The following is a 22,701-nucleotide window of genomic DNA, read 5'->3' as shown; positions in this document are numbered from 1 at the left end:
CTGTATCCCCCCCAAAAAGGTATGTTGAAGTTTTAATCCTCAGATTCTCAGAATACGACCATATTTGGAAATACAGTCTTTCCAGATGTAATAAGCTACGAGGTAGTACCAGAAATAGGATGGGCCCCTAATCCAATATGATGGTGGTCCTCATTAAAAGAGACACAGAGACACAGGGGAAGAGACCATGTGAATATGGAGACCAAGACTGGAATGATATATCCGCAAGCCGAGGAATACCTGGGGCTAGCAGAACCTGGAAGAGGTAAGGAAAGACACTCTCCTAGAAGCGTAACAGAGCCCCACTGACATCTTCATTTTAGACTTACAGCCTCCAGCTGTGACATGATACATTTTGGTTGTTCTGAGCCACCTAACTTCTGGTTCTTTGCTACCGCAGCCCCAGGAAACTAATACACCTGGTAAATGATCCCTCTGCCAGGCCTGGTCCCTAAATGACTTCCTTATACAATCCCACCCCCACCAGTCCTCACTGTCACTTGGCACTTTGTTAGTTCCTAGTTTCTTTCCCATCCTGATGATTTTTAATAGGAAATACACCACCCTTTCCCCCTCTTTCCCCAATCCAGAACATCATAAAATCTTATGGAGAAGTTTTTCAAACTACAAATGCCAACTGGAAGATTTTATGAAGAATATGTATAAGCGGGGTGCTGAGCACTAATGGAGGACAATTCTGAGTGGAGAGTTTGATCATAAGAATGAGGTGCTTTATTAATATCCTAAAATCTTCCACATATTATGTAACATAGCCATGCCAGTAAGTTATTGTTGAAGTTTATTGGACCCATTAATCAACTAATCATCTGATTTTTTAAAATTATCACACATTATATTTTTTGTTTTGATAATGAATTTCACAGCCTTGTAGATTCTGTAAAACTCCATGCATTTAAGCCCATGAAGAAGTCTGAGTATTTCTTTTTTTTTTTTTCTTTTTGAGGCGGAGTCTCTCTCTGTCGCCCAGGCTGGAGTGCAGTGGCGCGATCTCAGTTCACTGCAAGCTCCGCCTCCTGGGTTCACGCCATTCTCCTGCCTCTGCCTCCCGAGTAGCTGGCACTACAGGTGCCCGTCACTACGCCCAGCTAATTTTTTTTGTACATTTAGCAGAGACGGGGTTCACAGTGTTAGCCAGGATGGTCTCGATCTCCTGACCTCGTAATCTGCCCGCCTTCTCTCAATAAAAATATAAACTGCTGGATCCAGTTAATAATTGTTATTTTTGGATACTTGTCAATAGACATTCAGGAAAGCTTACTAGATGAACAAATAGAAAAGAAAGAAAGAAGGTAAGTAATAAAGAAAATATAACAATATTTCCTCCCATGGTCCCAAGGCAGTTGAAAGACTTGCTTTGAGACAGCATTTTGATACAATCAGCTACAAGGCAAATACTAAAAAGTAAAAAAGAGCTTATGATAATATTTTAAAGTAGAGATTTAAACTAAGTGGAAGTTCAGAAGAGGAAGAGGCCAGTACTTAACGAGGAATCATAAAAGGCTTCATGGGAAAGAACTTGAGGCTAAATTACAGGACAAGTAAGACTTAGATTTAATTTACATCACACTCAAAGTCTGAGATGCAGGGAAATGCCTAGAAATAGATTTTTAAAACATTAAATACAGAACTAGATAGAGGCTGGGCATGGTAGCTCACGCCTGTAATCCCAGCACTTTGGAAAGCCGAGGTGGGCGGATCACTTGAGGTCAGGAGTTCGAGACCAGCCTGGCCAACACGGTGAAACCCCATCTCTACTAAAAACATAAAAACTAGCTGGGCATGGTGGTGCATGCCTGTAATCCCAGCTACTTGGGAGGCTGAGGCGGGAGAATCACTTGAACCTGGGAGGCGGAGGTTGCAGTAAGCTGAGATCACGCCACTGCACTCTAGTCTGGGAGACTGAGAGAAACTCCACCTCAAAAAAAAATAAAAGATCTAAAGTACAGTAAGAAAAACCGGTGTTTCTGTGAGCAGCCATTTTGGAAAGGAAGGAGAGTTGAGGCAACAGGAATTATGAGCTTTCTGCAGCAGTTTTCTACCTGACAGAAAACAAACTCTCAGAAAAGGTGGTAAGAGTCCTACTCCAGAGCTTGCACAGATAACTGAGTTGTGGGAAGGGGTCACATGAAAGAAAGAGAGGCAAAAATGCAAGAAGTGATTCTATGACAAACAAGAGCACAAGAAGATAGGTTAGTGGTAATAACGGTAATAATCAGGAGAGCGACATGTGCAGCGCTGAAACCAAGCACGTCAACAGATGGAGAAACCTTTGCCTCTCAATGCAAATGGAATATAAAGATTGGCAGTGGGGAAATAGGGGCCAGATAAACTCAATCTTCCCATGAAGAAGGACCTGTGAGGAGGGCCAGTTACCACTATGTCTAGAAGTGCTAGCATCTCACAGCTCATCTGGGCTACTGCCTATGACAACTCTTGTCTGGTCCTCACCAGGATGGGCCTCTTGGTGAATCCCTCTCTCCACCAGCCAGGGCTCTTCTCCCTTCTCCAACCGTAGGATCACATCTGGCTTAGTAAGCTGATAACCTGTTCACAGTGAAAGACAACGGGGTAAGAGTCAGGGGAGCTCTGGGGCAGGCACAAAGAAACATCTCAGATTCAACCTGACCCCCCAACCCTCTGCAGGACTGGCAGGGACTCTAAAGTTGACAGAGGCAGGAAAACCTTTTTTATTTTATTTATTTATTTATTTTGAGATGGAGTCTCACTCTGTTGCCAGGCTGGAGTGCAGTGGTACAATCTTGGCTCACTGCAACCTCCGCTTCCCAGGTTCAAGTGATTCTCCTGCCTCAGCCTGCCAAGTAGCTGGGACTACAGGCGCGCGCGACCACGCCCAGCTAATTTTTGTATTTTTAGTAGAGACGGGGTTTCACCATGTTGGTCAGGATGGTCTCAATCTCTTGACCTTGTGATCCACTCACCTCGGCCTCTCAAAGTGCTGGGATTACAGGCGTGAGCCACCACGCCCAACCGGAAAACTTTTAAAAGAGGCATTTTTTAAAGAGGCATTTTTAAAACTTCAATACATTAAAACAAGTTTTCCACAAAAGCTGGAGTAAAAAAACCCTGTTCTATGCCTCAAAGAAATGAGGTCTCTGAACACCAAGCCTGTACTCCAAAGATATATACTTCAGGGTCTCGTACCTTTTGATCAAAGGAGAACCACAATCTTCAAAAACAGAGCTAGTCTTACCCAAGGAAACCAAGTTCTTATAGTTCTCCAGCATCACATTTCTGTACACGATCTGCTGAGCAGTGTCCAGCAGCTTCCACTCCTCCCTGGTGAAGTCCACAAATACATCCTTGAAGGTCACCAGTGTCTACAACATCAAACACATTTGCATTGCACCAGATATGTATCTTTACTATCCCCCTTTCCTGACTGCTAACAGGAAAAGAAATTAAGCTGACAGCACTGGGGCAGGTAAAGTGGACGGACCCCAATTTATTCAAGGAGTGAGTACTATTTATTCTGGTCAGGTCGTAAAAGGAATGGCTATTAGGTACCTACTGTCTGAAAACAAGTTTTATATGATGCTTTAGGTTAAAAAAAACTGTCATAAGAATTTTTATTTAAATTAAATTTTAAACAGCTATGGCAGGGTGAATCATCTATTCTCCCAAAAAGTTAACCTACTTTTACCCTATGTAAGATAAAAAACCTAATTCGAGTACACCTTAATGCTTAAGAGATTTACCACCCTAGCCATATTTTATAACCTAAAATAATTATCCAAAACATTTTTCATGACCATTGGTAGGTACTAAAAAACAATGGAAGAGTTGGAAGATTATATTTTAGCAGTAGCAAAAACAATTAGACAAAGAAACAGGAGATAGATGCAAGGCCCTTATCAGCCACATCAAAAATAAGTGTTGACTATATCTAGAGAAAAATCTATTTGAGTGACTGAGGGTCTCCCATCAAAGACTATAAAGGTGAGAAGACAGTGGAATAATGTTTGTTTGTTTTTAAATGCTGAAAGAACAGACAAACCAGAATTTCTACATCCAGTGAAAATATCTTTCAAAACGGATGCAAAATAAAGATATTCTCAAACGAACTGACACTAACAGAATTTGTTGGCAGAAGATCTGCTCTAGAAAATGTGCTGAAGGAAGTTCTTCAGGCAGAAGGGAAACGATACCAGAGAGAAACCTGAAATCTCAGAAATGGAAGATAAATAACAAAAACAGTAGATATCTGGGTAAATATAATAGATTTGTTTTCTTCTCTTAAATGTTTCAAAAATATATAGAACAGCTGAAAGACCTGTAATATTTTCTGGTGCAGTTTCTCAATACACACACAACTTTAACATAAAGGGAGGGACATAAAGGGACCTATACATTGTAAGGCTTCTAGATTTTGCTTGAAGTGGTAAAAATTAACTCTAAGTGGACTGTAAAAGATTAGGTATGTATATTCTCATTCCTACAGCAGCCATTAAAAAGTACAAAAATATAAAGCTAAAAAACCAAGACATTAAGTGAAATACTAAAATATATTCAAATAATCCAAATAAAGGCAGTAAATTAAGAAGTGGGAAAAGATATACAGAGAACATATAATAAAATAACACACTGAAATTCAACTGTATCAATAATAACATTAAACAAAAATGGTCTAAACATAACAATTAAAAAACAGGTCGCCAAAATGTATTAAGAAAAAAAAAAAGCAACCGGGTGCAGTGGCTCACACTTGTAATCCCAGCACTCTGGAAGGCTGAGGCAGGTGGATCACTTGAGTTCAGGAGCTCAAGACAAGCCTAGCAATATGACAAAACCCTGTCTGTACAAAAAATACAAAAATTAGCCAGGCATGGTGGCATGTGCCTGTAGTTTCAGCTACTCGAGAGGCTAAGGTGAGAGGATCACTTGAACCCAGGAGGCAGAGGTTGCAGTGGGCTGTGATCACACCACTGTACTCTAGCTTGTGCAACAGAGTGAGAACCTGTCTCAAAAAAAAAAAAAAAAAAAAAAAAAAAAGGCAACCGCAAAAACTACAAGCCTTGAGCCCAGGAGTTTCAGACCAGCCTGGACAACACAGGGAGATCCTATGTCTACAAAAAATTTAAAAAGTAGCCAGATGTGGTGGCTCAAGCCTATAGTCCCAGGTACTAGGGAGACAGGTGGGAGGATCACTTGAGTCCAGGAGTTTGAGCCAGACTGCAGTGAGCTGTGATAACACCACTGCACTCCAGCCTGGGCAACAATGAGACCCTGCCTCAAAACAAACAAACAAACAAAAAAACCACAAGCCTCGACTATCTGCTACCTAAAAAAAAAACATTGGGCCGGGCGCTGTGTAATCCCTGTAATCCCAGAACTTTGGGAGGCCAAGGCGGGCGGATCACCTAAGGTCATGGGTTCGAGACCAGCCTGACCAATGTGGAGAAACCCTGTCTCTACTAAAAATACAAAATTAGCTGGGTGTGGTGGCACATGCCTGTAATCCCAGCTACTCGGGAGGCTGAGGCAGGAGAATTGCTTGAACACAGGAGGTGGAGGTTGCAGTGAGCTGAGATACCGCCACTGCACTCCAGCCTGGGGAACGAGAGTGAAACTCTGTCTCAAAAAAAAAAAAAAAAATAAAATATTGAATACAACCTAGAGAGGTTACAAGTAAAAGGACAGAAACAGATATATTATGGAAAACACTAATCATACGAAAGTTAAAGTGGCTGTATTAATATCAGACAACATAGAATTAACAACAAAGAATCTCAGCAGAGAGAAAGAGGGATATTACATACTGATAAATGTGTCAATCTGCAAAAAAATTTCAAATCCTAAATAGATCAAAATGTAACACATAAATTTATAAAATTTCTATAAGAAAACATAGGAAAAAAACATTTGTCATTTTGAGTTCTTCAGAGGGTTCTTAGCAGTAATACCAACAGCATGATCCATAAAAGAACAAATTGATAGGCCAGGCATGGTGGCTCACGCCTGTAATCCCAGCACTCTGGGAGGCCGAGGCAGGAGGATCACCTAAGGTCGGGAGTTCAAGACTAGCCTGGCTAACATGGTGAAACACCATCTCTACTAAATATACAAAAATTAGCTGGGCATGGTGGTGCATGCAAGTAATCCCAGTTACTTGGGAGGCTGAGGCATGAGAATCGCTTGAACCCTGAAGGCAGAGGTTGCAGTGAGCTGAGATTGCGCCACTGCACTCCAGCCTAGGCAAGAGAATGAGACTCTGTCTCCAAAAAAAAAAAAAAAAAAAAAAAAAAGAACAAATTGAAAATTGACAAAGTGAGCGCTTCACCAAAACTGAAAATGTTTTTTCTCTTCAAAAGACATTGCTAAGAGAAGGAAAAGACAAGCCAGAGACCAGGAAATAATATTTGCAAATCACATTATCTGACAAAGAACTTGTACGTGTAAGGTACAGAGAACCCTCAAAACTCAATTAAGAGGCTGGGCACAGTGGTTCATGTCTGTAAACCCAGCACTTTGGGAGTCCGAGACAGGCCTCAGGATGGCCCGAGTTCAGGAGTTCGAGACCAGCCTGGGCAACACAGTGAAACCCCGTCTCTACTAAAATACAAAAAAAAAAGAAAAAAATTAGCCAGGTGTGGTGGCGAGCGCCTGCAGTCCCAGCTACTCGGCAGGCTGAGGCAGAAGAATTGCTCGAACCCGAGAGGCAGAGGTTGCGGTGAGCTGAGATCGTGCCACTGTACTCTACTCCAGCCTGGGCTACAGAGCAAGACTCCATCTCAAAAAAAAAAAAAAAAAAACAACTCAGTAAGAAAACAGACTAGTTTGAAAACTGAGCAAAAGACTAAAATAAACATTTCACCAAAGAAGAATATAGGTAGTTGGTAATAAATAAGCACATGAGCCGGGCGCGGTGGCTCAAGCCTGTAATCCCAGCACTTTGGGAGGCCGAGGCGGGCGGATCACAAGGTCAGGAGATCGAGACCATCCTGGCTAACACAGTGAAACCCCGTCTCTACTAAAAAATACAAAAAAAACTAGCCGGGCGAGGTGGCGGGCGCCTGTAGTCCCAGCTACTCGGGAGGGTGAGGCAGGAGAATGGCATAAACCCGGGAGGCGGAGTTTGCAGTGAGCTGAGATCTGGCCACTGCACTCCAGCCTGGGTGACAGAGCAAGACTCCGTATCAAAAAAAAAAAAAAAAAAAAAGCACATGATGCTTAGTGTCATTACTTATTAGGGAAATGAAAGTTAAAACGACAGTGAGATACCGTAAAGACACTTATTAGAAAGGGTAAACTTTTAAAGTGTGTGATACCAAGTGCTGGTGAGGATGCAGAATAACTGCCACTCTCACACATCACTGTGAGAATGCGAAAATGCTACAACCACTTTGGAAAATTTGCATATTTTTCATAAAGTTAAATGTATACTCTTGGCACACACCTATCATTCTCTTGGCTAAATACCTGAGTGTGAAAATTTATGTCCACACAAAAACCTGTATGCAAATGCATAAACCTGAGAAAGGGCTTTATCTAAAATTGGCAAAAACTGGAAGAAACTCAAATGTCCCTTAACACGAAATGCATAAACAAAGCGTCGTACAGCCACACAATGCAAATCTACCCAGCAATAAAAAGGAATATCCTACTGACTCATGCAACAACAGATGAATCTCTGACACATTATGCTTTATGAAAGGAGCTAGAGGCTACGTGCTATGTGATCCCATTTATACGACATTCTGGAAAAGGTAAAAATCAATAGATCAGTGGTCAAGGGGCTGGAGGGGGAGTAAGCATGGACTATATACAAAGGGGTTGCACATAGGGAATTCTAGGATCATGGGTTTGCCCTGTAACTTGGTGGGTTTTTTTGTTGTTTTGTTTTTTTTGAGATGGAGTTTCACTCTTTCACCCAGGCTGGAGTGCAATGGTGTAATCTTGGCTCATTGCAACCTCCATTCCCCGGGTTCAAGCAATTCTGCTGCCTCAGCCTCCCAGGTAGCTGGGTTTATAGGTGCCGGCCACCACGCCCAGCTAATTTTTGTATTTTTAGTAGAGACGGGGTTCCACCATGTTGGCCAGGCTGGTCTCGAACTCCTGACCTCAGGTGATCCACCCTCCGCCTCAGCCTCCTGAAGTGTTGGGATTACAGGCATGAGCCACTGTGCCCGGCCTGCTCTGTATCTTGAATGAAGTGGTAGCTACACAACTATATACGTTTGTCAAAAATCACAGAACTGTAAATCCAAAGGGGAAAACGTTACTGTATGTAAACTGAAACATAAATAAAAATATTTAAAATGGAATGTTCTATGAGATCTGTATGCTGGATATCTTCTCTCCTTCCCTCCAGGTTTCCTCTCCACCCTACTCTGTTCCCAGGGAGGGCGAGCTGTGTGGATTATACCAAAGATTTCTCTTGCCCTCTGCCTTTCTATTTCACCAATGGAGATCACCAGTTGGATATGGCAAGCTGCCCCAGTGCAGTGGTGGTGACGTGATGGAGGTACATTCCCTTGACAGATGGGAACAGCCTCTGTGAACCACAAGTCTGGTTTCCAGAACCTGTCCCTGTTCTCATCCCTTCAGGCCTAATGGTGATGACACTCTGCTCCCACCTCATTCTCATATTACTGAAGTTAAGTGTGCCTGCTACTTTCCGCTAGTCCTTGACTCATTCATTGCTGTTCATGGTTTCAAAGAAGCCTGCCCAGTTTTAACTTAAGTGGCTATCTGATTTCTGGTCTGGTGGTTTTAGCATTCCCATAAGAAATACACTGCACTTTTACTGTAAACACAGAGACAAAGCATGTCATGGTGACACTACTAAAAGGAAAGGTGCATGAGATGTTAGTTAATAACTGGATTTGAAATCAGGCGAATCCGTGGTCAAATCTGTACATCTTAAATTTTTTTTTTTTTGGCGGGGAGCAGCGCAGGGGACAGAGTTTTGCTCTAACGTCTGGGCTGGAGTGCAGTGGCATGATTTCGGCTCACTGCAACCTCCGCCTCCCGGGTTCAAGCAATTCTCCTGCCTCAGCCTCCTGAGTAGCTGGGACTACGCCACCACACGCCTGGCTTATTTTTGTATTTTTTAGTAAAGACAGGGTTTTACCATGTTGGCTGTGCTGGTCTCAAACTCCTGACTTCGGGTGATCTGCGCACCTCGGCCTCCCAAAGTGCTGGAATTACAGGTATGAGCCACCTCACCTGGTCTGCACACTTTAAATTTTGGATTGGATGATGTTTGTTTATTTAACCTCACCACGAGTCAGTTCTCTTAGCTGTAAAATACCATCTGTCTCATAGTATTATACACACTAACACACAGTGCAATACAGTGTTAAAGAAGACAGAGATGAGAAGTGCCATCCGCTGCAGTCCAGCATATGCAGACATGCCAAGAGGGTATATAGACTAAGTATGCTTTCATTCCTCCTAATACTTTTTAAATCTTGTTCTTTTTAAATCTTGTTCTTTTTAAATCTTTTTAAATCTTTAAATCCTAATACTTTTTAAATCTTGTGCTTCTTGTTCTTTGCTAGAAGTAAGCATTATCCTGAATTGTGTTGTTTATTGTTTTTTAAATGCCTTTATTTCAATTGTAAATGAATAACTGTTTGGCCAGGTGGGGTAGCTCACACCTTTAATCCCAGAGGTTTGGGAGGCCAAGACAGGCGGATCACCTGAGTTCAGGAGATTGAGATTGGCTAACACAGTGAAACCCTGTCTACTAAAAATACAAAAAATTAGCCAGGCATGGTGTACATGCCTGCAGTCCCAGCTACTTGGGAGGCTGAGGCAGGAGAATCACTTGAACCTGGGAGGTGGAGGTTGCAGTGAGCTGAGATCGCACCACTGGACTCCAGCCTGGGTGACAGAGCAAGACTCTGTCTCAAAAAAAAAAAAAAAAGAATAACTGTTTGCAAATACCTGTTTTTGAATTTTTGATCAGCACAAATTGCTGATCTTTTTCTTGTATTAGCCTTAGCCTCCAGTCCATTTTAAATATAACACTCATCTCATTCCATTCTGTCATATTTTCTACTACTATTCTACTATTTTTATTTTGTATATATTTGAAAATTTCTATAATAACAGAAGAGAGGGAAAGACCAAAGCCCACAGTGATGTCTTCTTCCTAACTCACCTTTTAGTCAATAGAGCAGCATGTTACAGTTGAGTCATGTTCTCATTCCTGCAAAACCATCTTTCCCTATACTGTACACATTGGTTTTCATTTTAACTCGCAGAAGACTCTGGCTCAGCCTCCTTCACAAGCTCATCAGCTCAACCAGCCTCATCAGTTATCTCTTGGGTATTTGTTTCAGTTCTTGTTGGCCTTGTTATCACTGTGTATCCTTCTGTGAGGAGTCTCATTAGCCCCATGCAAACATATCTGTGTTGCAGTCAGTGCCAAACAGGCCTGGAAGGCCCACACTGCCCATATTCCCCTCTTGGTTCTGTGTTTGGGCTGCACTAAACTGCTTTTACCTCTTCAAACAGGCCATGCTCTCTCAAAAGTCTGGGCCTTCACAAACGCAGCTCTCTCATATTTCTTTGGGCAATCACAAGTCATCCTTAATGTGTTGGCATACATGTCATTTCAGCAAGTTTTCTTCTGAACCTTTAAACTATTTAAATATCCTCATGTTAAATGCATATGCCAAACACCTGCCCAGAGCACTCCAATGTGGGGCTGAGCCCTCCAGACAGGCCAGGGAACCTCGGCTCCAGTCTCACCTTCCTTCCCCAGATTACCTGTCAAGGTCTGCATGAAGGACCCTCCAGAGGAAGAAGCTGAATAGGCACCAGAACCAGTCTCTCAGCCTGGATGTCGCCAGGCCACACTGCTCACTGAGGTTCTGTTCTCCTCAGAGTTCTTTGCACCTTGTTTGCAGTTATCCTTTGATAACTATGTAACTTGTCCCTGAGTTCCTCCAAATGGGTTCCCCACGGAGGAATTAACACAGTAAGCACCACACCCAGGACAGTCAGGCCTGAGAGAAACCACAGAGAGACATCAACATTCCCAGTTCTCTCTTCTTTTTGGGAAGAAGTCTGATGTCACCTCACTTGATTCCCACCAATGTTACTGTTAAACTTGCGTTGTGTTTCTTTTGTATTAAAAGGAAATAAAACTACAACTACAAATAAAGTAAACAAAAGCCTAATCTTAGTCTGCTGGAGAAGATATAATTTCTGAAGTTCTCTGGCAAAGGGACTAAAACAAAAAGGAATTCCCAGTTGGAAACTGGGGAGAAAGCACAGCTTACCTGGGACCAGGCAGTTAGTGACTTAGCATGCATGTCCTCCTTGTTCTTGATGATACTTCCTTGAGTGATAGCAGAGTGCTAAGAAGACAAAGCTAGGAAAAAGAAAGAAACATAAGTTAAGTTTGCTATGACTGGGAGGCTCCCTAAATTGACAGCCTAAACTTCCTCATACCAGCTGGGTATGACACAAACACCCACTATACAGAGGAACATCAGAGACATTCTATAAGCAAATCTACAGTGCCCGAAGCTCCCTAAGATTAGGAAGAGAAGAGCTACATAAATTGCATTTTTACCCCCTTTTTTTTTTTTTTTTTTTTTTGAGACGGAGTCTCGCTCTGTCGTCCAGGCTGGAGTGCAGTGGCCGGATCTCAGCTCACTGTAAGCTCCGCCTCCCGGGTTCACGCCATTCTCCTGCCTCAGCCTCCCGAGTAGCTGGGACTACAGGCGCCCGCCACCTCGCCGGGCTAGTTTTCTGTATTTTTAGTAGAGACGGGGTTTCACTGTGTTCGCCAGGATGGTCTCAATCTCCTGACCTCGTGACCCACCCGTCTCGGCCTCCCAAAGTGCTGGGATTACAGGCTTGAGCCACCGCGCCCGGCCATTTTTACCCCTTAATCGCTGGAGTTCCACACCACATTTGAAGATTTAAAACGGAATGATCCTACTTACCATTACAAATTTTTTTTTGAGGGGGAAAAAACCAAACCTGACCTAATCTAACAGTCTCACTTTACAGATTAAAAAAACAAGGTTGTCTCCAGCTGGTCACAGAACGGAAGTCAGAGATTGAAGCCCAAGAAAAATGTGATGGACCATTACCGGCTTGAAGATGGAAGGTGCAGTGTGAGGAACATGGTAGTCTCCAGCAGCAAAGAGCAGCACCAGCTGAAAGCCAGCTAGAGAGCAGGGACCTCAGTCCTGCAGCCACAAGGAACTGAATTCCGTCAAGAAGAGTGAGCTTGAAAGTGAATTTTTCCCCACAGCCTCCAGATGAGAACTCAAGTCTAGGTGACAGACCCTGATTTCAGCCTTTGGACACCCTGAGCAGAGAACCCAGCCATGCTGTGCTTGCACCGCTTCTGACCAACAGAGCTGATGATAAGGAAGTGCTGTTTGAAGCTGCCACGTGTGTGGTAATATGCTACACAGCAACAGAAAACGAATATAGCCAATTACATTTTAAAAACAATTTAAACATTAAGGAAAAATATTGTATATTTACCTATGTAGTTACCATTTGCCAGTGCTGTTTACTCGTGTGTGTAGATCCAGATTTCCATTTGGTTTCATTTCCTTTCTCTCTGAAGCACATTCTTTAACGTTTCTTGTAACAAGGGTCTCCTGGTGATAAATTCTTTCAGCTTTTTTATAGCTAACAATGTCTTTTTTGTGCCTTTTTTTTTTTTTTAACAGCCATATGGTACAATTCAACCATTTAAACTGTGTATTCAGTGGGTTTTGGTATATTATATAATTCTTAAAATTGTAGTAACATATATATATGTATTTTTTTTTTTTTTGCCATTTTAACTGTTTTTAAGTATCCAATTCAGTGTCATTAATTACATTCACAGTGTGGTGCGACCATCACCACTATGTAATTCCAAAACTTTTCCATCACTCCAGAAACTCTGGTATCCACTGATAACTCCATATTCTCCCCTATTCCTCTGGAAGCCCCTAATCTACGTTCTGTCTCTACGAATTTGCCTACTCTACTTAGGTCACATAAGTGGAATTATACAATATTTGCCCTTTTGAGTCTGGCTTATTTCACTGAGTATACATTTTTCAAGGTTCATCTATGTTTTAACATGTATCAGAACCTCAGTCTTTTTTAATAACCAAATATTCCATTGGTTAGAGACTACATTTTGTTACCCACTCATCTGTTGATGAACACTTGCGTTGTTTCCATCTTTTGGTTATTATGAATAATACTGCCATGAACACTGGCATACAAGTATCTGTTTGAGTTCCTACATTCAATTCCTTTGGGTATACACCTAGGACTGAAACAGCTGGGTTATATGGTTTTATGTTTAACTTTTTGAGGAATCACCAAACTGTTTTCTATAGTGGCTGCATCATTTTTACATTCACACCAGGAATATATATGCATATTCTAATTTCTCTACATCCTTGCCAAATACTTGTTATTCTATTTTTTTAAATTACAGCCATCGTAGTTGGGATGAAGTGACATCTCACTGTAGCTTTTACATTTCCCTAATGACTAATGATGTTGAGCATATTTTCTTTTTTTTTTTTTTTTTTTTTTGAGACGGAGTCTCGCTCTGTCGCCCAGGCTGGAGTGCAGTGGCCGGATCTCAGCTCACTGCAAGCTCCGCCTCCCGGGTTTACGCCATTCTCCTGCCTCAGCCTCCCGAGTAGCTGGGACTACAGGCGCCCGCCACCTCGCCCGGCTAGTTTTTTTGTATTTTTAGTAGAGACGGGGTTTCACTGTGTTAGCCAGGATGGTCTCGATCTCCTGACCTTGTGATCCGCCCGTCTCGGCCTCCCAAAGTGCTGGGATTACAGGCTTGAGCGACCGCGCCTGGCCAGAGCATATTTTCATGTGCTTACTAGCCATTTGTATATCTTCTTTACAGAAATGTCAAGTCCTTTGCCCACGTTTACAATTGGGTTGTGTGTATTGTTGAGTTGTAGGCGTTCTTTGTATATTCTAGATATTAAACCCTTATCAGAGACATGATTTGCAAATAGTGTCTCCCACCGTTTTTGAGATGGAGTCTCACTCTTTCACCCAGGCTGGAGTACAGTGGCACGCCCTTGGTTCACTGCAACCTCCACCTCCCGGGTTCAAGTAATTCTTGTGCCTCAGCCTGTAGCTGGGATTACAGGCATGCAAAGCTAATTTTTTGTATTTTTTAGTAGAGACGGGGGTTCACCATGTTGGCCAAGCTGGTCTTGAACTCCTGACTTTAGGTGATTCGCCTGCCTCGGCCTCCCAAAGTGCTGGGATTACAGGCGTGAGCCACCGCACCTGGCCTGTTTCTCCCACTCTATAGGTTGAGTTGCTTTTGTTGTTGAAAGACGTTTTTTCCTGAACGTGTAATTCTATTTAATAGGTAGACAGTTGTTTTTTTCTTTCAGTACTTTATACAGTTCCACTCTTCTTTTTTTTTTTTTTTTTTTTTTTTTTTTTTGAGACAGAGTCTCACTCTGTCGCCCAGGCTGGAGTGCAGTGGCCAGATCTCAGCTCACTGCAAGCTCCGCCTCCCGGGTTCACGCCATTCTCCTGCCTCAGCCTCCCGAGTAGCTGGGACCACAGGCGCCGCCACCTCGCCCGGCTAATTTTTTGTGTTTTTAGTAGAGACGGGGTTTCGCCGTGTTAGCCAGGATGGTCTCGATCTCCTGACCTTGTGATCCGCCCGTCTCGGCCTCCCAAAGTGCTGGGATTACAGGCTTGAGCCACCGCGCCCGGCCACAGTTCCACTCTTCTTAGACGTCTTATTTCTGGTAAGAAATCCAACGTAATCCCTTATTCCTCTGTATATAGCATGTATTTTCCTTCTGGCTACTTTTGAGATTTTCTCTTTTATTGATTTGAGTAATCTGATTATTATTTTCCTTGGCATACTTTTCATGTTTGTGGTGTTTAGGGTTTCTTGAGCTTCTTGAATTTGCGGGTTTATAGTTTCATTAAGTTTTGACATTTCCAGTCATTATTTCTTCATATATTTCTCCATCTCTCCTTTACTCTCTTCTTCAGGGACTCCAATTACTCATACAGTAGGCTACCTGATGCTATCTACAGCTTACTCAAGTTCTTTTCATTTTTTTTCTGGTTTCTTTTTTCTCTCTGCATGTCATTTTGGATAGTTTTACATTGCTATGCCTTTAAGTTCACCCAACTTTTCTTCTAGAAATGTAATCTGCTGTTAACCTGGTGTATTTTCATTTCAGACAATATGAGTTTTCTCCCTAGAATCTCAATTTTTTTTAATACTTTCTATTGCTGTATTTACCTTTTTAGCAATATGAAATACATTTATAACTATGTTTTACTGTCCTCCTCTGCTAATAGTAAGATCTATGTTAAGTCTGGATGAGTTTCAAATCATTATTATCGTCCTCACTATGGGCCATGTTTTCATCTCTTTGCATGCTTGGTGAATTTGATTGGATGCCAGATACTGTGAATGTTATCGTACTGGATGCTGGGTATTTTTGTATTACTACAAATTTCCTTAAGCTTTCTTTTAGGATGCAGTTAGGTTACCTGGAAACAGTTTGATCCTTTTGGGTCTTTCTTTTACAATTTGCTAGATAGATTTAGCAGTGCCTAGTATAGGGCTAATTATTCCCCACGCTGAAGCAAGACCTTCTTGATAGATACTGATCGGGTAGACACGACCTATCCAATGCTCCAGGAACTGGAAGAGTTTTCCAGTCTGGCTGGTGGGAATAGACGCTCTTCTCAGCCCTATGTGAACAACAGATACTGTTCCCAATAATCCTTTAGAGGACTCTTTCCCTGGCTCAAGTAGTTTCCTCACATGTATGTACTGATCTGTATTCTGCTGAATACTTCAGGGAGAACTTTTGCAGATCTCCAGAATTCTCCTGCTGTAAGATGCTCTCTTACAGAAGCCATATTGCTTTTACTTTTTTTTTTTTTTTTTTTTTTTTTTTGAGACGGAGTCTCGCTCTGTGGCCCAGGCTGGAGTGCAGTGGCCGGATCTCAGCTCACTGCAAGCTCCGCCTCCCGGGTCCACGCCATTCTCCTGCCTCAGCCTCCTGAGTAGCTGGGACTACAGGCACCCACCACCTCGCCCGGCTAGTTTGTTTTGTATTTTTTAGTAGAGACGGGGTTTCACTATGTTAGCCAGGATGGTCTCGATCTCCTGACCTCGTGATCCACCCGTTTTGGCCTCCCAAAGTGCTGGGATTACAGGCTTGAGCCACCGCGCCCGGCCCATATTGCTTTTACTTATGTGACAGTGCATAAAACTGAAAAAGAAACCCTTAAATCTTCAAAAGACAGAGCAAACAATATACAGGAACAAAGTACAAAAGAAATGCAAATGTAAACATATAGGAAATAGTCAAATTTAGTAGTCAAAAAAATGGAAATCTAAAAAATCTAAATTTAAAATAAATTTAAAATGCAATTTTTTTTTTTTTTTTTTTTTTGAGACGGAGTCTCGCTCTGTCGCCCAGGCTGGAGCGCAGTGACCGGATCTCAGCTCACTGCAAGCTCCGCCTCCCGGGTTCACATCATTCTCCTGCCTCAGCCTCCCGAGTAGCTGGGACTACAGGCGCCCGCCACCTTGCCCGGCTAGTTTTTTTGTATTTTTTAGTAGAGACAGGGTTTCACTGTGTTAGCCAGGATGGTCTCGATCTCCTGACCTCGTGATCCGCCCGTCTCGGCCTTCCAAAGTGCTGGGATTACAGGCTTGAGCCACCGCGCCCGGCCTAAAATGCAATGTTTTATAAACTTCTGCTTCCAGCTGAGATGGAACACGAGAGAACAGAATTAACCTCTTGACCACAGCAAAACAGACAAAATACATTAAACAGTGGTTTTCAAGACCAAGAGGGATAAAATAGTATTGACTTCATAGGGTTACTGTGGGAATTAAATGTTAGTATTTGTAAAACATAGAATGGTGCCTGACACGGGGTAAGATTAAAAAAAAAAAAAAGACGTCTAGTGACCCAGCAACACAAGTGTCTTTCTTTTCTTTTTTTCAAAGTCGAGGCCTCACTCTTGTCACCCAGGCCGGAGTGTGGTGGCACGATCATAGCTTACCACAGCCTCAAACTCTTGGGCTCAAGTGATCCTCCCTCCTCAGCCTCCCAAGTACACAGAACTACAGGTGTGAGCCACTGCACCTGGCTTTTTTTTTTTTTTTTTTTTTGAGACAGGGTCCTTACTCTGTCATCCAAGCTGGAATACAGTGGCACAAACACAGCTCACTGCAGTCTTGACCTCCTGGGCTCAAGTGATCCTCCTGCCTCAGCCTCCTGAGTATCTGGGAACACAGGCACATGCCATCACGCCCAGCTAATCTTTAAAATTTGTAGAGACAGGATCTCACTATGTTGCCCAGGCTGCTTTCAAAGTCTTGGGCTCAAGCAATCCTCCTGCCTTGGCCTCCCAAAGTGCTGGGATTACAGGTGTGAGTCACCATGCCCAGCCCGGCTAATTAAAAAAATTTCTTTTGCAGAGATAGGGGTCTCATTATGTTGCCCAGGCTAGTCTAGAACTCCTAGCCTCAACTAGTCCTCGTGCCTTGGCCTCCTAAACTGCTGGGCCTCTCAAAGTACAGATGTAAGCCACTGTGCCCAACCAGCAAGTGTCTTTCTAGAGTTTCTTTTTAACATCCAATCAGTCACCACAATCTGTAAATTCCCCCTCTTAAGTGTCTTCCATCCATCTCTTCCAACTCCTACTGCCATGGCCCTGTTTCAGGCCCTCATAATTCTTGACCTAGAAACCTCCTACTTGACTTGTTTGCCTTTGGTCTCTCACACTCCAGTGAGTGTCTGCAGCAACATCACCTCTGTAAAACACAGAAGTTTCACTCCCTGTTTAAAATTCCCTTTTGGTCTCCCAGTACATATAGAAAAATGCACTAAGTCCTTGGCATGGCTTTAGGATCCTCTGTGATTGTGGCTTTTCTACCTCCCTAAGCCCTAAATGTTTCATCAAACTACCATACATTTCCCTATAACCATGCTGAACCACTTGAGTTGCCTGAACATCTTTATCTATGCTATTCCTATGCCAGATCTGTTCTTCCTTTTCTTGTCTCTTGGTAAAACCTTATCTATGTTGCAAGATCAAACATTATCCCTTCTTATGTCATTACCTAATTTCTCCAAGGAGTTTTAGTGTTTCTTACTCTTTGCTCCTACAGCCACCAAAAGCAGCAGCAACAATGACTGAATTACAGTACAGCAAGAGAGATCCACAATTAGCTGACCGAAGGGTCATGTCCTTATGAAGAGAGGTCTCTGACATCAGCTACAGGTCTCTGTCCTTACCCTGTTTTTAATCCTTTCACCAGCAATATAAGTAAAGATCAGTTACAAATTTTTTTTTTTTTTGAGATGGAGTCTCGCTGTGTTACCCAGGCTGGAGTGCAGTGGCGTGATCTTGGCTCACTGCAAGCTCCGCCTCCCGGGTTCACGCCATTCTCCTGCCTCAGCCTCCGAGTAGCTGGGACTATAGGCGCACACCACCACGCGCGGCTAATTTTTTTGTATTTTTAGTAGAGACGGGGTTTCACTGTGTTAGCCAGGATGGTCTCGATCTCCTGACCTCGTGATCCGCCCGCCTCGGCCTCCCAAAGTGCTGGGTTTACAGGCTTGAGCCACCGCGCCCGGCCTACAAATTTTAGCTGACAATGAAGGCAATGACATACTATTTAAGGAAATTAAGCTATACAAGTGGATGCTATATATACTTTGTATGGATGTTATCACAGGAGTACAAGGTTCCTTTTAAGAAGTCAGATAAAGAGGTGAATGAACCCAGATGGTTCCTTTATTCATCCCTTTTTACACCAGACATTAACTGAGTACTTACAATATGCCAAGTACTATTCTAGGGGCTAAGAATAGAGTAGTAGCCATTCAGACATGGGTCCTTCCCTCATAGAGCTTGCTTTTCAAGATAAGCAAAGGCTGAAGTAACTGGAAATATTCAGCCTGAAAAAAATTACTTAAAGGAAGCAAGAAAATAATTTTCACACATTTGTACATCCTCTCCTCGGAGTAATATTTATTCTGAGTTGTTGCACAGGGCAGGATTAGGACATATGTGTGGAATCACAAAGAAGTCAATCACAAGTCAATATATGAGATACTGTTAATCAAATTACATATCTGGAAATAGTACTGGCATCCTAGGGAGATTACTGTGGTCTCAAACTCCTGGGCTCAAGTGACTCTCCCAAGGTGCAAGAACTACAGGTATGAGCCACTGCACCTGGCTAATTTTTTTTTTTTAGACAGGGTCTCAACATTTCTGGTCACTAATAAATTTTCAATAGGATCTCATTTTAAAAAAAACAAAACTATAGTAAGGTTGCTGGTTTAGACAGGCATATAAGCTCCACTCTGATAACTACCATAATTATGAATAACTTAGGTTAGGTCTCACTCAATTCTAATTTCCCTTAGCAACTACTTCTAGATAACTCACTCAAACCTTTATCTAACCCAGTGGTTTTAAACTCTGGTTGCACACTGGAATTGTTAAGTATGTTTGGCATTTATTGATACCTCAGTCCCACACCAAGAGATTCTGATTTAATTATCTGAGAAGGGGTTAAGGATTTTTTTTTTAAAGAGCTCCACCTGGTACAAATGAATGTCTAGCCAAGGTTGAGAAACACAGGTGTAAACCATTATTTATTTAACTCTAGGTTTCTACCATTCTCGAAGTAATCAGATCCATCACAAAGGATCCTTTTATGTGATTGGCCAAAACTGACTTCTCTAAAGTATCACAGTCATTCTCAGAGCAGGGATACTGGCAGAAGTTTTGTTTATTTTTGAGGAAACACTTGGTGAGTTAATAACTATCTTAGTGGTATAGATCTGGAACTTCTGCCATTTTAATAAATCATTACCGAACACTTATGTTTCTAGCTCTGTATCAGGCCCTGAGGATAGAAATGTGAACAAGGCATTTATCCCTTACCTCAAGCAGCTCAGGCTAGTTGAAGAAACTGAAAACACACTTTACAGTAGAGTTTGATTACTGCTATAATAATGGCAATGGACAAGGGCTCATGGGAGCATAGAAGGTGGTTTCTAACACAGCCTAATGGTTTCAGGGAGGAATGGGCTGAGTGTCAGAGCTGGTTTGGTAGGTAAGGGAGGATGGGGAACATCGTGAGCAAAGGCAGTGCCTGAGAAGATTATGTGTAAGGGGAAGAAGTTCAATACTTCTAGTGCATATAGTTTAGGCCAGGGAACAAAAAGAAACAGGGCCAGAGGTGTGCAAGGCCAGATCTAGGTCACAGCCAGCCAAGAATGCCATTCGCAAAAATGTGGACTCTTTCCTAAATGTTGTAAGCCAGGAAACAATATTAGTGTCTTCCAAGTGCTCTTCTAGGGGTACCTGTGTAATGGACTAGAGGAAGATATAATAGCAGCAAAAAAAAAAAAAAAAAACAGGTAGGAGGCTAATACTTTAATCTAAAAGATTTGGGAACACAAATTAAGGCCATGATGGTAGAAATGGAGAGCAGGTAGATTTGGGTATGATCAGTATGTCCTGGAATTTGACTGAATGTGGGTGTGAGAAAGGGCTAGCGGCTTCACATGACTCTCAGGTTTCTGTGTGACTAAATGGAGAACAGTATCAGAAGGGTTAGGTATCAGAGAAATGATGTGATTGGTTTTGAACATAGTGAGTAGGCCACATGAACACAGTGAGTAAGCCACAGAGAAGTGGCATCTACAAGGCTGTATTTACATGTGAGGGTTATCCAGATGTACGTCATCTGCCTTCCACATCTGCATTCTATCTGAATCCTTTCAGGCTGCCTGGCTATATATTCAAACAGGACAAGCTTTTCGGGAGGAGGATGGTCTTTCGTCACATATTTAAGAGTAACTATATTCTCCTGCTATAAGATATAGGTTAAGTAAACACATGAATAAAGGAGTCTAAGGGGGACCATATGTTACTATCAACAACCCTGTGACATATTTCATACAAAGCTTACTAAGAAACAGTAATATTCAATAGTCCCACGTAATGGTGTTACCAGATGAAACCATGGCATAAAACCAACCAAAGAGAACTTGAAAAGTAAAATAAATGGTAGGACCAGCATTATAGAGAAAAATCAACATTTAGGAAGCAAATGAAAGAGAAGCCCAAAAAGGAGGCAGAGAACCACCAAATAGAGAGATCTAAGATATGTAAAATTTCAAGGACGGGTAGATCAAAATAGCGTTAGATAAATTAAGGATTGAAAGGTATTGGATTGGTTAGATAAGCCTTCACAATAATTTAAGGAGATCAGTTTCAATACACTGGTGGAAACAGCAGACAAATTCCACAATAGGAATGAAAAGTCTGGAAGTGGAGAAGGAAGAGAAAGGGCAGGTGGAAGAGGTGGTGGGGCCAGAGTGGAGACTAAAAACAGAGGAAGCAATTAAGACAAGGGAGTTGGAACTAGAGGAGCGAGAAGGGGGAAAGGATGGGGTCAAATCTCTGATGAAGGCATCAGGTTTGTAAAGGAAGAAGGATGCTTCATTCTCTCCTACCTCCTGGAAGTCAGGATAGGTGGGATGCTGACAATTAGCAGGCAGTTCAATAAAAATGTGAGTCAAAAAAGAAAGCAAGGCTACATGCTAACAATGAGAGGAACAACAGGAGGCCATGATCATTGAGGACAGTGATAAAGGTTTGGGCCATGCAGTGACAAACTAGCAAAAGCTGCTGACAAAAGATAAGCTGAGGTTATGGAGAGTATGTCTGTCACACTTGTCTGCCTAGCTGTGATTTCCTCAAGCAGCACTCGCTGCCTGGACAGAAGAAAAGGCACACTGTGCAGTGGTTCTGGGCTGGGATTTCTATGTGTGCAGGTAACGCAGAGCAAGGGAAGGAAGAATGCCTTATGTGAGAAATGTGTGCAATCAACAACAGGATCTAGTTTTGGTATAGACGTGAGTCAAGGAAGGAGCTGACAAATTTGAGGAGAACCTCCAAGAACAGTAGTGAGAATAAGGACATAAAAGAGCCAGGAGAACAAAGGGTAAGAGTCACAAAGAGGGATACTGAAGTTTGCAGAGGCTGTGCTGTTTGGGTCATGAGTGGAAGTCTGAGACACACAGGAGTGATGACATGAGCAGTGAAGTGAAGAGCCTCCAGAGATGAGAAGGCAAGGTAGGCTCAGTTCATATAATGAAATCCTGGAACACTGCAACGCCACAGAGAAAAGCTGTTTCAAATCCTCTGCTTGATGATGTCCAGCATTATTTATTTCCTGTTTTGGCTGCAGCAGCATAATGGATCTTGGTATTCAGGGAGCAGTGAGTGCCCTTTCCCAGCTCACAGTGCAGAGTTTGGAGCCCAACTTACTACTCGGTCACTGCTGTGTAAGAACAAAAGATGAGAGGTAGTCTGGAGGCTCTGAGATCCAATAATCTTCCCAGTAAGACAAGGCAGACCCATGAAAGGCAAAAGACAATTCAATACGCACACACTAAGATCAAAAGGCATTCAAGTAGCTATCAAGAGTGACTGACTGTCCCCTACCTGAGAAGCTCTTTTTAAGATGTTATGAACGCCAACTATGAGAATAATTTCCCTCCCTCAAGCAGACTGTAACCATGGAAAGATGTTAAAAGTCTAGTACCATGGACATGAAGAGAATGGATAAAAGAATGTGGTTGCAGAAATCTGCAAAACTTCCTGGGGAAGGAGAAA

At 42.4% G+C, this 22,701-nt stretch overlaps 1 protein-coding gene across 3 annotated transcripts in view; it reads right to left on the bottom strand.

Annotated features, from left to right (window-relative positions):
* The window catches only part of ZNF10 (zinc finger protein 10), a 32,406-nt gene that overhangs the window by 5,340 nt on the left and 4,365 nt on the right, over nt 1-22,701 (bottom strand). For 2 of the 3 annotated variants that reach the window (XM_050747777.1, XM_050747778.1), the window contains exons 2-4: nt 11,274-11,365; nt 3,233-3,359; nt 2,470-2,565 (exon numbers count right to left, since the gene is read on the bottom strand). In XM_050747777.1, coding sequence (XP_050603734.1) covers nt 2,470-2,565; nt 3,233-3,359; nt 11,274-11,306 — 256 coding nt within the window. In that variant the 5' untranslated portion in view covers nt 11,307-11,365. Of the gene's footprint in view, nt 1-2,469; nt 2,566-3,232; nt 3,360-11,273; nt 11,612-22,701 lie in introns of those variants that run through there. The other variant, XM_050747780.1, reaches the window with a different exon arrangement.

This window comes from Macaca thibetana, chromosome 11, assembly GCF_024542745.1.
Source record: "Macaca thibetana thibetana isolate TM-01 chromosome 11, ASM2454274v1, whole genome shotgun sequence".
Lineage (NCBI taxonomy): Eukaryota > Metazoa > Chordata > Mammalia > Primates > Cercopithecidae > Macaca > Macaca thibetana.
This window is presented reverse-complemented; position numbering and strand designations above follow the sequence as displayed.